Raw genomic sequence first — 13747 nt, forward strand, 5'->3', positions numbered from 1 at the left:
AAGAGGGGTTATTAGGTGAGATCACATAGAGCAGGTGTAAGAGGGGTTATTAGGTGAGATCACATAGAGCAGGTGTAAGAGGGGTTATTAGGTGATGTCACATAGAGCAGGTGTATGAGGGGTTATTTGGTGAGTGATGTCACATAGAGCAGGTGTATGAGGGGTTATTAGGTGAGATCACATAGAGCAGGTGTATGAGGGGTTATTAGGTGAGTGATGTCACATAGAGCAGGTGTATGAGGGGTTATTTGGTGAGTGATGTCACATAGAGCAGGTGTATGAGGGGTTATTAGGTGAGTGATGTCACATAGAGCAGGTGTATGAGGGGTTATTTGGTGAGTGATGTCACATAGAGCAGGTGTATGAGGGGTTATTTGGTGAGTGATGTCACATAGAGCAGGTGTATTAGGGGTTATTTGGTGAGTGATGTCACATAGAGCAGGTGTAAGAGGGGTTATTTGGTGAGTGATGTCACATAGAGCAGGTGTATTAGGGGTTATTTGGTGAGTGATGTCACATAGAGCAGGTGTAAGAGGGGTTATTTGGTGAGTGATGTCACATAGAGCAGGTGTATGAGGGGTTATTTGGTGAGTGATGTCACATAGAGCAGGTGTATGAGGGGTTATTTGGTGAGTGATGTCACATAGAGCAGGTGTATGAGGGGTTATTTGGTGAGTGATGTCACATAGAGCAGGTGTAAGAGGGGTTATTAGGTGAGTGATGTCACATAGAGCAGGTGTAAGAGGGGTTATTTGGTGAGTGATGTCACATAGAGCAGGTGTAAGAGGGGTTATTTGGTGAGTGATGTCACATAGAGCAGGTGTAAGAGGGGTTATTTGGTGAGTGATGTCACATAGAGCAGGTGTATGAGGGGTTATTAGGTGAGTGATGTCACATAGAGCAGGTGTATGAGGGGTTATTAGGTGAGTGATGTCACATAGAGCAGGTGTAAGAGGGGTTATTTGGTGAGTGATGTCACATAGAGCAGGTGTATTAGGGGTTATTTGGTGAGTGATGTCACATAGAGCAGGTGTATGAGGGGTTATTAGGTGAGATCACATAGAGCAGGTGTAAGAGGGGTTATTAGGTGGGATCACATAGAGCGGGTGTAAGAGGGGTTATTAGGTGAGATCACATAGAGCAGGTGTAAGAGGGGTTATTAGGTGAGATCACATAGAGCAGGTGTAAGGGGGGTTATTAGGTGAGATCACATAGAGCAGGTGTAAGAGGGGTTATTAGGTGAGATCACATAGAGCAGGTGTAAGAGGGGTTATTAGGTGAGATCACATAGAGCAGGTGTATGAGGGGTTATTAGGTGAGATCACATAGAGCAGGTGTAAGAGGGGTTATTAGGTGAGATCACATAGAGCAGGTGTAAGAGGGGTTATTAGGTGAGATCACATAGAGCAGGTGTAAGAGGGGTTATTAGGTGAGTTCACATAGAGCAGGTGTAAGAGGGGTTATTAGGTGAGATCACATAGAGCAGGTGTAAGAGGGGTTATTAGGTGAGTTCACATACAGCAGGTGTAAGAGGGGTTATTAGGTGAGATCACAGAGAGCAGGTGTAAGAGGGGTTATTAGGTGAGATCACATAGAGCAGGTATAAGAGGGGTTATTAGGTGAGATCACATAGAGCAGGTATAAAAGGGGTTATTAGGTGAGATCACATAGAGCAGGTGTAAGAGGGGTTATTAGGTGAGATCACATAGAGCAGGTGTAAGAGGGATTATTAGGTGAGATCACATAGTGCAGGTGTAAGAGGGGTTATTAGGTGAGATCACATAGAGCAGGTGTAAGAGGGATTATTAGGTGAGATCACATAGTGCAGGTGTAAGAGGGGTTATTAGGTGAGATCACATAGAGCAGGTGTATGAGGGGTTATTAGGTGAGATCACATAGAGCAGGTGTAAGAGGGGTTATTAGGTGAGATCACATAAAGCAGGTGTAAGAGGGGTTATTAGTTGAGATCACATAGAGCAGGTGTAAGAGGGGTTATTAGGTGAGATCACATAGAGCAGGTGTAAGAGGGGTTATTAGGTGAGATCACATAGAGCAGGTGTAATAGGGGTTATTAGGTGAGATCACATAGAGCATGTGTAAGAGGGGTTATTAGGTGAGATCATATAGAGCAGGTGTAAGAGGGGTTATTAGGTGGGATCACATAGAGCAGGTGTAAGAGGGGTTATTAGGTGAGATCATATAGAGTAGGTGTAAGAGGGGTTATTAGGTGAGATCACATAGAGCAGGTGTAAGAGGGGTTATTAGGTGAGATCACATAGAGCAGGTGTAAGAGGGGTTATTAGGTGAGATCACATAGAGCAGGTGTATGAGGGGTTATTAGGTGAGATCACGTAGAGCAGGTGTAAGAGGGGTTATTAGGTGAGATCACATAGAGCAGGTGTAAGAGGGGTTATTAGGTGAGATCACGTAGAGCAGGTGTAAGAGGGGTTATTAGGTGAGATCACATAGAGCAGGTGTAAGAGGGGTTATTAGGTGAGATCACATAGAGCAGGTGTAAGAGGGGTTATTAGGTGAGATCACATAGAGCAGGTATAAGAGGGGTTATTAGGTGATGTCACATAGAGCAGGTGTATGAGGGGTTATTAGGTGAGATCACATAGAGCTGGTGTAAGAGGGGTTATTAGGTGAGATCACATAGAGCAGGTGTAAGAGGGGTTATTAGGTGAGATCACATAGAGCAGGTGTAAGAGGGGTTATTAGGTGAGATCACATCGAGCAGGTGTAAGAGGGGTTATTAGGTGATGTCACATAGAGCAGGTGTAAGAGGGGTTATTAGGTGAGATCACATAGAGCAGGTGTAAGAGGGGTTATTAGGTGATGTCACATAGAGCAGGTGTATGAGGGGTTATTTGGTGAGTGATGTCACATAGAGCAGGTGTATGAGGGGTTATTTGGTGAGTGATGTCACATAGAGCAGGTGTATGAGGGGTTATTTGGTGAGTGATGTCACATAGAGCAGGTGTATGAGGGGTTATTAGGTGAGATCACATAGAGCAGGTGTATGAGGGGTTATTAGGTGAGTGATGTCACATAGAGCAGGTGTATGAGGGGTTATTTGGTGAGTGATGTCACATAGAGCAGGTGTATGAGGGGTTATTAGGTGAGTGATGTCACATAGAGCAGGTGTATGAGGGGTTATTTGGTGAGTGATGTCACATAGAGCAGGTGTATGAGGGGTTATTTGGTGAGTGATGTCACATAGAGCAGGTGTATTAGGGGTTATTTGGTGAGTGATGTCACATAGAGCAGGTGTAAGAGGGGTTATTTGGTGAGTGATGTCACATAGAGCAGGTGTATTAGGGGTTATTTGGTGAGTGATGTCACATAGAGCAGGTGTAAGAGGGGTTATTTGGTGAGTGATGTCACATAGAGCAGGTGTATGAGGGGTTATTTGGTGAGTGATGTCACATAGAGCAGGTGTATGAGGGGTTATTTGGTGAGTGATGTCACATAGAGCAGGTGTATGAGGGGTTATTTGGTGAGTGATGTCACATAGAGCAGGTGTAAGAGGGGTTATTAGGTGAGTGATGTCACATAGAGCAGGTGTAAGAGGGGTTATTTGGTGAGTGATGTCACATAGAGCAGGTGTAAGAGGGGTTATTTGGTGAGTGATGTCACATAGAGCAGGTGTAAGAGGGGTTATTTGGTGAGTGATGTCACATAGAGCAGGTGTATGAGGGGTTATTAGGTGAGTGATGTCACATAGAGCAGGTGTATGAGGGGTTATTAGGTGAGTGATGTCACATAGAGCAGGTGTAAGAGGGGTTATTTGGTGAGTGATGTCACATAGAGCAGGTGTATTAGGGGTTATTTGGTGAGTGATGTCACATAGAGCAGGTGTAAGAGGGGTTATTTGGTGAGTGATGTCACATAGAGCAGGTGTAAGAGGGGTTATTTGGTGAGTGATGTCACATAGAGCAGGTGTAAGAGGGGTTATTTGGTGAGTGATGTCACATAGAGCAGGTGTATTAGGTGTTATTTGGTGAGTGATGTCACATAGAGCAGGTGTAAGAGGGGTTATTTGGTGAGTGATGTCACATAGAGCAGGTGTAAGAGGGGTTATTTGGTGAGTGATGTCACATAGAGCAGGTGTATGAGGGGTTATTTGGTGAGTGATGTCACATAGAGCAGGTGTATGAGGGGTTATTAGGTGAGTGATGTCACATAGAGCAGGTGTATGAGGGGTTATTTGGTGAGTGATGTCACATAGAGCAGGTGTATGAGGGGTTATTTGGTGAGTGATGTCACATAGAGCAGGTGTATTAGGGGTTATTTGGTGAGTGATGTCACATAGAGCAGGTGTAAGAGGGGTTATTTGGTGAGTGATGTCACATAGAGCAGGTGTATGAGGGGTTATTAGGTGAGTGATGTCACATAGAGCAGGTGTAAGAGGGGTTATTTGGTGAGTGATGTCACATAGAGCAGGTGTATTAGGGGTTATTTGGTGAGTGATGTCACATAGAGCAGGTGTAAGAGGGGTTATTTGGTGAGTGATGTCACATAGAGCAGGTGTAAGAGGGGTTATTTGGTGAGTGATGTCACATAGAGCAGGTGTATTAGGGGTTATTTGGTGAGTGATGTCACATAGAGCAGGTGTAAGAGGGGTTATTTGGTGAGTGATGTCACATAGAGCAGGTGTAAGAGGGGTTATTTGGTGAGTGATGTCACATAGAGCAGGTGTATGAGGGGTTATTTGGTGAGTGATGTCACATAGAGCAGGTGTATGAGGGGTTATTAGGTGAGTGATGTCACATAGAGCAGGTGTATGAGGGGTTATTTGGTGAGTGATGTCACATAGAGCAGGTTTATTAGGGGTTATTTGGTGAGTGATGTCACATAGAGCAGGTGTATGAGGGGTTATTAGGTGAGTGATGTCACATAGAGCAGGTGTATGAGGGGTTATTTGGTGAGTGATGTCACATAGAGAAGGTGTATTAGGGGTTATTTGGTGAGTGATGTCACATAGAGCAGGTGTATGAGGGGTTATTTGGTGAGTGATGTCACATAGAGCAGGTGTATGAGGGGTTATTTGGTGAATGATGTCACATAGAGCAGGTGTATGAGGGGTTATTTGGTGAGTGATGTCAAATAGAACAGGTGTATGAGGGGTTATTTGGTGAGTGATGTCACATAGAGCAGGTGTATGAGGGGTTATGAGGTGAGTGATGTCACATAGAGCAGGTGTATGAGGGGTTATTAGGTGAGTGATGTCACATAGAGCAGGTGTATGAGGGGTTATTAGGTGAGTGATGTCACATAGAGCAGGTGTATGAGGGGTTATTAGGTGAGTGATGTCACATAGAGCAGGTGTATGAGGGGTTATTTGGTGAGTGATGTCACATAGAGCAGGTGTATTAGGGGTTATTTGGTGAGTGATGTCACATAGAGCAGGTGTATGAGGGGTTATTAGGTGAGATCACATAGAGCAGGTGTAAGAGGGGTTATTTGGTGAGTGATGTCACATAGAGCAGGTGTATGAGGGGTTATTTGGTGAGTGATGTCAAATAGAACAGGTGTATGAGGGGTTATTTGGTGAGTGATGTCACATAGAGCAGGTGTATGAGGGGTTATGAGGTGAGTGATGTCACATAGAGCAGGTGTATGAGGGGTTATTAGGTGAGTGATGTCACATAGAGCAGGTGTATGAGGGGTTATTAGGTGAGTGATGTCACATAGAGCAGGTGTATGAGGGGTTATTAGGTGAGTGATGTCACATAGAGCAGGTGTATGAGGGGTTATTTGGTGAGTGATGTCACATAGAGCAGGTGTAAGAGGGGTTATTTGGTGAGTGATGTCACATAGAGCAGGTGTATTAGGGGTTATTTGGTGAGTGATGTCACATAGAGCAGGTGTAAGAGGGGTTATTTGGTGAGTGATGTCACATAGAGCAGGTGTATGAGGGGTTATTTGGTGAGTGATGTCACATAGAGCAGGTGTATGAGGGGTTATTTGGTGAGTGATGTCACATAGAGCAGGTGTATGAGGGGTTATTTGGTGAGTGATGTCACATAGAGCAGGTGTAAGAGGGGTTATTAGGTGAGTGATGTCACATAGAGCAGGTGTAAGAGGGGTTATTTGGTGAGTGATGTCACATAGAGCAGGTGTAAGAGGGGTTATTTGGTGAGTGATGTCACATAGAGCAGGTGTAAGAGGGGTTATTTGGTGAGTGATGTCACATAGAGCAGGTGTATGAGGGGTTATTAGGTGAGTGATGTCACATAGAGCAGGTGTATGAGGGGTTATTAGGTGAGTGATGTCACATAGAGCAGGTGTAAGAGGGGTTATTTGGTGAGTGATGTCACATAGAGCAGGTGTATTAGGGGTTATTTGGTGAGTGATGTCACATAGAGCAGGTGTAAGAGGGGTTATTTGGTGAGTGATGTCACATAGAGCAGGTGTAAGAGGGGTTATTTGGTGAGTGATGTCACATAGAGCAGGTGTAAGAGGGGTTATTTGGTGAGTGATGTCACATAGAGCAGGTGTATTAGGTGTTATTTGGTGAGTGATGTCACATAGAGCAGGTGTAAGAGAGGTTATTTGGTGAGTGATGTCACATAGAGCAGGTGTAAGAGGGGTTATTTGGTGAGTGATGTCACATAGAGCAGGTGTATAAGGGGTTATTTGGTGAGTGATGTCACATAGAGCAGGTGTATGAGGGGTTATTAGGTGAGTGATGTCACATAGAGCAGGTGTATGAGGGGTTATTTGGTGAGTGATGTCACATAGAGCAGGTGTATGAGGGGTTATTTGGTGAGTGATGTCACATAGAGCAGGTGTATTAGGGGTTATTTGGTGAGTGATGTCACATAGAGCAGGTGTAAGAGGGGTTATTTGGTGAGTGATGTCACATAGAGCAGGTGTAAGAGGGGTTATTTGGTGAGTGATGTCACATAGAGCAGGTGTATTAGGTGTTATTTGGTGAGTGATGTCACATAGAGCAGGTGTAAGAGAGGTTATTTGGTGAGTGATGTCACATAGAGCAGGTGTAAGAGGGGTTATTTGGTGAGTGATGTCACATAGAGCAGGTGTATGAGGGGTTATTTGGTGAGTGATGTCACATAGAGCAGGTGTATGAGGGGTTATTAGGTGAGTGATGTCACATAGAGCAGGTGTATGAGGGGTTATTTGGTGAGTGATGTCACATAGAGCAGGTGTATGAGGGGTTATTTGGTGAGTGATGTCACATAGAGCAGGTGTATTAGGGGTTATTTGGTGAGTGATGTCACATAGAGCAGGTGTAAGAGGGGTTATTTGGTGAGTGATGTCACATAGAGCAGGTGTATGAGGGGTTATTAGGTGAGTGATGTCACATAGAGCAGGTGTAAGAGGGGTTATTTGGTGAGTGATGTCACATAGAGCAGGTGTATTAGGGGTTATTTGGTGAGTGATGTCACATAGAGCAGGTGTAAGAGGGGTTATTTGGTGAGTGATGTCACATAGAGCAGGTGTAAGAGGGGTTATTTGGTGAGTGATGTCACATAGAGCAGGTGTATTAGGGGTTATTTGGTGAGTGATGTCACATAGAGCAGGTGTAAGAGGGGTTATTTGGTGAGTGATGTCACATAGAGCAGGTGTAAGAGGGGTTATTTGGTGAGTGATGTCACATAGAGCAGGTGTATGAGGGGTTATTTGGTGAGTGATGTCACATAGAGCAGGTGTATGAGGGGTTATTAGGTGAGTGATGTCACATAGAGCAGGTGTATGAGGGGTTATTTGGTGAGTGATGTCACATAGAGCAGGTTTATTAGGGGTTATTTGGTGAGTGATGTCACATAGAGCAGGTGTATGAGGGGTTATTAGGTGAGTGATGTCACATAGAGCAGGTGTATGAGGGGTTATTTGGTGAGTGATGTCACATAGAGAAGGTGTATTAGGGGTTATTTGGTGAGTGATGTCACATAGAGCAGGTGTATGAGGGGTTATTTGGTGAGTGATGTCACATAGAGCAGGTGTATGAGGGGTTATTTGGTGAGTGATGTCACATAGAGCAGGTGTATGAGGGGTTATTTGGTGAGTGATGTCAAATAGAACAGGTGTATGAGGGGTTATTTGGTGAGTGATGTCACATAGAGCAGGTGTATGAGGGGTTATGAGGTGAGTGATGTCACATAGAGCAGGTGTATGAGGGGTTATTAGGTGAGTGATGTCACATAGAGCAGGTGTATGAGGGGTTATTAGGTGAGTGATGTCACATAGAGCAGGTGTATGAGGGGTTATTAGGTGAGTGATGTCACATAGAGCAGGTGTATGAGGGGTTATTTGGTGAGTGATGTCACATAGAGCAGGTGTATTAGGGGTTATTTGGTGAGTGATGTCACATAGAGCAGGTGTATGAGGGGTTATTAGGTGAGATCACATAGAGCAGGTGTAAGAGGGGTTATTTGGTGAGTGATGTCACATAGAGCAGGTGTATGAGGGGTTATTTGGTGAGTGATGTCAAATAGAACAGGTGTATGAGGGGTTATTTGGTGAGTGATGTCACATAGAGCAGGTGTATGAGGGGTTATGAGGTGAGTGATGTCACATAGAGCAGGTGTATGAGGGGTTATTAGGTGAGTGATGTCACATAGAGCAGGTGTATGAGGGGTTATTAGGTGAGTGATGTCACATAGAGCAGGTGTATGAGGGGTTATTAGGTGAGTGATGTCACATAGAGCAGGTGTATGAGGGGTTATTTGGTGAGTGATGTCACATAGAGCAGGTGTATTAGGGGTTATTTGGTGAGTGATGTCACATAGAGCAGGTGTATTAGGGGTTATTTGGTGAGTGATGTCACATAGAGCAGGTGTATAAGGGGTTATTTGGTGAGTGATGTCACATAGAACAGGTGTATGAGGGGTTATTTGGTGAGTGATGTCACATAGAGCAGGTGTATTAGGGGTTATTTGGTGAGTGATGTCACATAGAGCAGGTGTATTAGGGGTTATTTGGTGAGTGATGTCACATAGAGCAGGTGTATGAGGGGTTATTTGGTGAGTGATGTCACATAGAGCAGGTGTATAAGGGGTTATTTGGTGAGTGATGTCACATAGAACAGGTGTATGAGGGGTTATTAGGTGAGTGATGTCACATAGAGCAGGTGTAAGAGGGGTTATTTGGTGAGTGATGTCACATAGAGCAGGTGTATGAGGGGTTATTTGGTGAGTGATGTCACATAGAACAGGTGTATGAGGGGTTATTTGGTGAGTGATGTCACATAGAACAGGTGTATGAGGGGTTATTTGGTGAGTGATGTCACATAGAGCAGGTGTATGAGGGGTTATTTGGTGAGTGATGTCACATAGAACAGGTGTATGAGGGGTTATTAGGTGAGTGATGTCACATAGAGCAGGTGTATGAGGGGTTATTTGGTGAGTGATGTCACATAGAGCAGGTGTAAGAGGGGTTATTTGGTGAGTGATGTCACATAGAACAGGTGTATGAGGGGTTATTTGGTGAGTGATGTCACATAGAACAGGTGTATGAGGGGTTATTAGGTGAGTGATGTCACATAGAGCAGGTGTAAGAGGGGTTATTTGGTGAGTGATGTCACATAGAGCAGGTGTATTAGGGGTTATTTGGTGAGTGATGTCACATAGAGCAGGTGTAAGAGGGGTTATTTGGTGAGTGATGTCACATAGAGCAGGTGTATGAGGGGTTATTTGGTGAGTGATGTCACATAGAGCAGGTGTATGAGGGGTTATTTGGTGAGTGATGTCACATAGAGCAGGTGTATTAGGGGTTATTTGGTGAGTGATGTCACATAGAGCAGGTGTAAGAGGGGTTATTTGGTGAGTGATGTCACATAGAGCAGGTGTATGAGGGGTTATTTGGTGAGTGATGTCACATAGAGCAGGTGTATTAGGGGTTATTTGGTGAGTGATGTCACATAGAGCAGGTGTAAGAGGGGTTATTTGGTGAGTGATGTCACATAGAGCAGGTGTATGAGGGGTTATTTGGTGAGTGATGTCACATAGAGCAGGTGTATGAGGGGTTATTTGGTGAGTGATGTCACATAGAGCAGGTGTATGAGGGGTTATTTGGTGAGTGATGTCACATAGAGCAGGTGTATGAGGGGTTATTTGGTGAGTGATGTCACATAGAGCAGGTGTATGAGGGGTTATTTGGTGAGTGATGTCACATAGAGCAGGTGTATTAGGGGTTATTTGGTGAGTGATGTCACATAGAGCAGGTGTATGAGGGGTTATTTGGTGAGTGATGTCACATAGAGCAGGTGTATGAGGGGTTATTTGGTGAGTGATGTCACATAGAGCAGGTGTATGAGGGGTTATTTGGTGAGTGATGTCACATAGAGCAGGTGTAAGAGGGGTTATTTGGTGAGTGATGTCACAAAAAGTGGGCTGTTTAGCTGCTAAAGGGTCATGAAACTCACATTTTTTGTTTTATTTTTCAGATCATTTAAAAAAATCAAATTTGCTTTGTTCACGTTATTCTTTATTGAAGAGATAACTATATAGATAACGTGCACATGTCTGTAGCTCTACATGATAGGAAATAATGCAGTAAGCTGGTGCTTTTTCTAATGTATAACATTGTTGTAAAACTGCTACCATATAGTACTGCTGCACGTGCACGTCTGTAGCTCTACATGATAGGCAATAATGCAGTAAGCTGGTGCTCTTGCTAATGTATAACATTGTTGTAAAACTGCTACCATATAGTACTGCTGCACGTGCACATGTCTGTAGCTCTACATGATAGGAAATAATGCAGTAAGCTTGTGCTCTTGCTAATGTATAACATTGTAAAACTGCTGCCATTTAGTGCTGTACACATCATATAGTACTGCTGCAGTGCACACTCTTGGGTTTACTTTTGCGCTTTTCATCAAAGGATAACAAGAAAAAGAAGAAAAGTAGATAAAAGGCATACTTTGGAAAGTTGTTTAAAATTGTTTGTTCCATCTGCAGAAAAATTGTTGGGTTTTATGCCAGTTTTATCAGCGTAGTTGAAGTGTAATTAGATATCTGTGGTGGGAGGTGATTGTGAATACACCTGTATGTAATTAGATATCTGTGGTGGGAGGTGATTGTGAATACACCTGTATGTAATTAGATATCTGTGGTGGGAGGTGATTGTGAATACACCTGTATGTAATTAGATATCTGTGGTGGGAGGTGATTGTGAATACACCTGTATGTAATTAGATATCTGTGGTGGGAGGTGATTGGGAATACACCTGTATGTAATTAGATATCTGTGGTGGGAGGTGATTGTGAATACACCTGTATGTAATTAGATATCTGTGGTGGGAGGTGATTGTGAATACACCTGTATGTAATTAGATATCTGTGGTGGGAGGTGATTGGGAATACACCTGTATGTAATTAGATATCTGTGGTGGGAGGTGATTGGAAATACACCTGTATGTAATTAGATATCTGTGGTGGGAGGTGATTGTGAATACACCTGTATGTAATTAGATATCTGTGGTGGGAGGTAATTGTGAATACACCTGTATGTAATTAGATATCTGTGGTGGGAGGTGATTGGGAATACACCTGTATGTAATTAGATATCTGTGGTGGGAGGTGATTGGGAATACACCTGTATGTAATTAGATATCTGTGGTGGGAGGTGATTGGAAATACACCTGTATGTAATTAGATATCTGTGGTGGGAGGTGATTGTGAATACACCTGTATGTAATTAGATATCTGTGGTGGGAGGTGATTGTGAATACACCTGTATGTAATTAGATATCTGTGGTGGGAGGTAATTGTGAATACACCTGTATGTAATTAGATATCTGTGGTGGGAGGTGATTGGGAATACACCTGTATGTAATTAGATATCTGTGGTGGGAGGTGATTGGGAATACACCTGTATGTAATTAGATATCTGTGGTGGGAGGTGATTGGAAATACACCTGTATGTAATTAGATATCTGTGGTGGGAGGTGATTGTGAATACACCTGTATGTAATTAGATATCTGTGGTGGGAGGTAATTGTGAATACACCTGTATGTAATTAGATATCTGTGGTGGGAGGTGATTGTGAATACACCTGTATGTAATTAGATATCTGTGGTGGGAGGTAATTGTGAATACACCTGTATGTAATTAGATATCTGTGGTGGGAGGTGATTGGGAATACACCTGTATGTAATTAGATATCTGTGGTGGGAGGTGATTGGGAATACACCTGTATGTAATTAGATATCTGTGGTGGGAGGTGATTGGAAATACACCTGTATGTAATTAGATATCTGTGGTGGGAGGTGATTGTGAATACACCTGTATGTAATTAGATATCTGTGGTGGGAGGTAATTGTGAATACACCTGTATGTAATTAGATATCTGTGGTGGGAGGTGATTGTGAATACACCTGTATGTAATTAGATATCTGTGGTGGGAGGTGATTGTGAATACACCTGTATGTAATTAGATATCTGTGGTGGGAGGTGATTGTGAATACACCTGAATGTAATTAGATATCTGTGGTGGGAGGTGATTGTGAATACACCTGTATGTAATTAGATATCTGTGGTGGGAGGTGATTGGGAATACACCTGTATGTAATTAGATATCTGTGGTGGGAGGTGATTGGGAATACACCTGTATGTAATTAGATATCTGTGGTGGGAGGTGATTGTGAATACACCTGTATGTAATTAGATATCTGTGGTGGGAGGTGATTGTGAATACACCTGTATGTAATTAGATATCTGTGGTGGGAGGTGATTGTGAATACACCTGTATGTAATTAGATATCTGTGGTGGGAGGTGATTGTGAATACACCTGTATGTAATTAGATATCTGTGGTGGGAGGTGATTGTGAATACACCTGTATGTAATTAGATATCTGTGGTGGGAGGTGATTGTGAATACACCTGTATGTAATTAGATATCTGTGGTGGGAGGTGATTGGGAATACACCTGTATGTAATTAGATATCTGTGGTGGGAGGTGATTGTGAATACACCTGTATGTAATTGGATATCTGTGGTGGGAGGTGATTGTGAATACACCTGTATGTAATTAGATATCTGTGGTGGGAGGTGATTGGGAATACACCTGTATGTAATTAGATATCTGTGGTGGGAGGTGATTGTGAATACACCTGTATGTAATTAGATATCTGTGGTGGGAGGTGATTGTGGATATACCTGTATGTAATTAGATATCTGTGGTGGGAGGTGATTGTGAATACACCTGTATGTAATTTAGAGTTACAATTATCCTTTAGTAAAACCCATAGCAGGTAACAATGGGAAACACATAATATCTTGTGTATGATATTGGTGTCCTGTTATGACCTCTAAGTATGGTTCATAACCTTTTTTGTATATTTGTGTAACTTATTTTTACTAGGTTTTCCGTGGGTATTTGGACGACCCGAGGAATACAGATAATTCCTGGATTGAAACTGTGGCTCTTAACATTCATCTGGGAACCAAAGAGGATGTGGATAATTTTATAATGGTAAATCAGTACTGTACTGGCATGTGGTGCTTCACTTGTCTCACCAAGCAATGCACCATCCTGCCCCAGTAGTACTCTGTTATGTCTTCATCTCATATCCTCTTGAGCTTGTCTGGTCTTGTGTTCCTTACTTATGGTCTATTCTCTCCCTGTCCTTGTCTCACCAAGCAATGCACTATCTTTCCCCAGTAGTAATGAGTTATGTCTTTATCTCTTATCTTTCTGAGCTTGTCTAGTCTTCTGTTCCTTTATTATGTGCTATTATCCCCCTGGCCTTGTCTCACCAAGCAATGCACCAT

The 13747-nt window shown here is 43.1% G+C and overlaps 1 protein-coding gene across 1 annotated transcript in view; it reads left to right on the forward strand.

Moving 5' to 3' along the window:
• The window catches only part of LOC128652765 (transient receptor potential cation channel subfamily M member 2), a 1288705-nt gene that overhangs the window by 1161462 nt on the left and 113496 nt on the right, over positions 1 to 13747 (forward strand). The window contains exon 28 of the mRNA XM_053705696.1: positions 13338 to 13448. Coding sequence (XP_053561671.1) covers positions 13338 to 13448 — 111 coding nt within the window. The remainder of the gene's footprint in view (positions 1 to 13337; positions 13449 to 13747) is intronic.

This window comes from Bombina bombina, chromosome 3, assembly GCF_027579735.1.
Source record: "Bombina bombina isolate aBomBom1 chromosome 3, aBomBom1.pri, whole genome shotgun sequence".
NCBI classification, from domain to species: domain Eukaryota; kingdom Metazoa; phylum Chordata; class Amphibia; order Anura; family Bombinatoridae; genus Bombina; species Bombina bombina.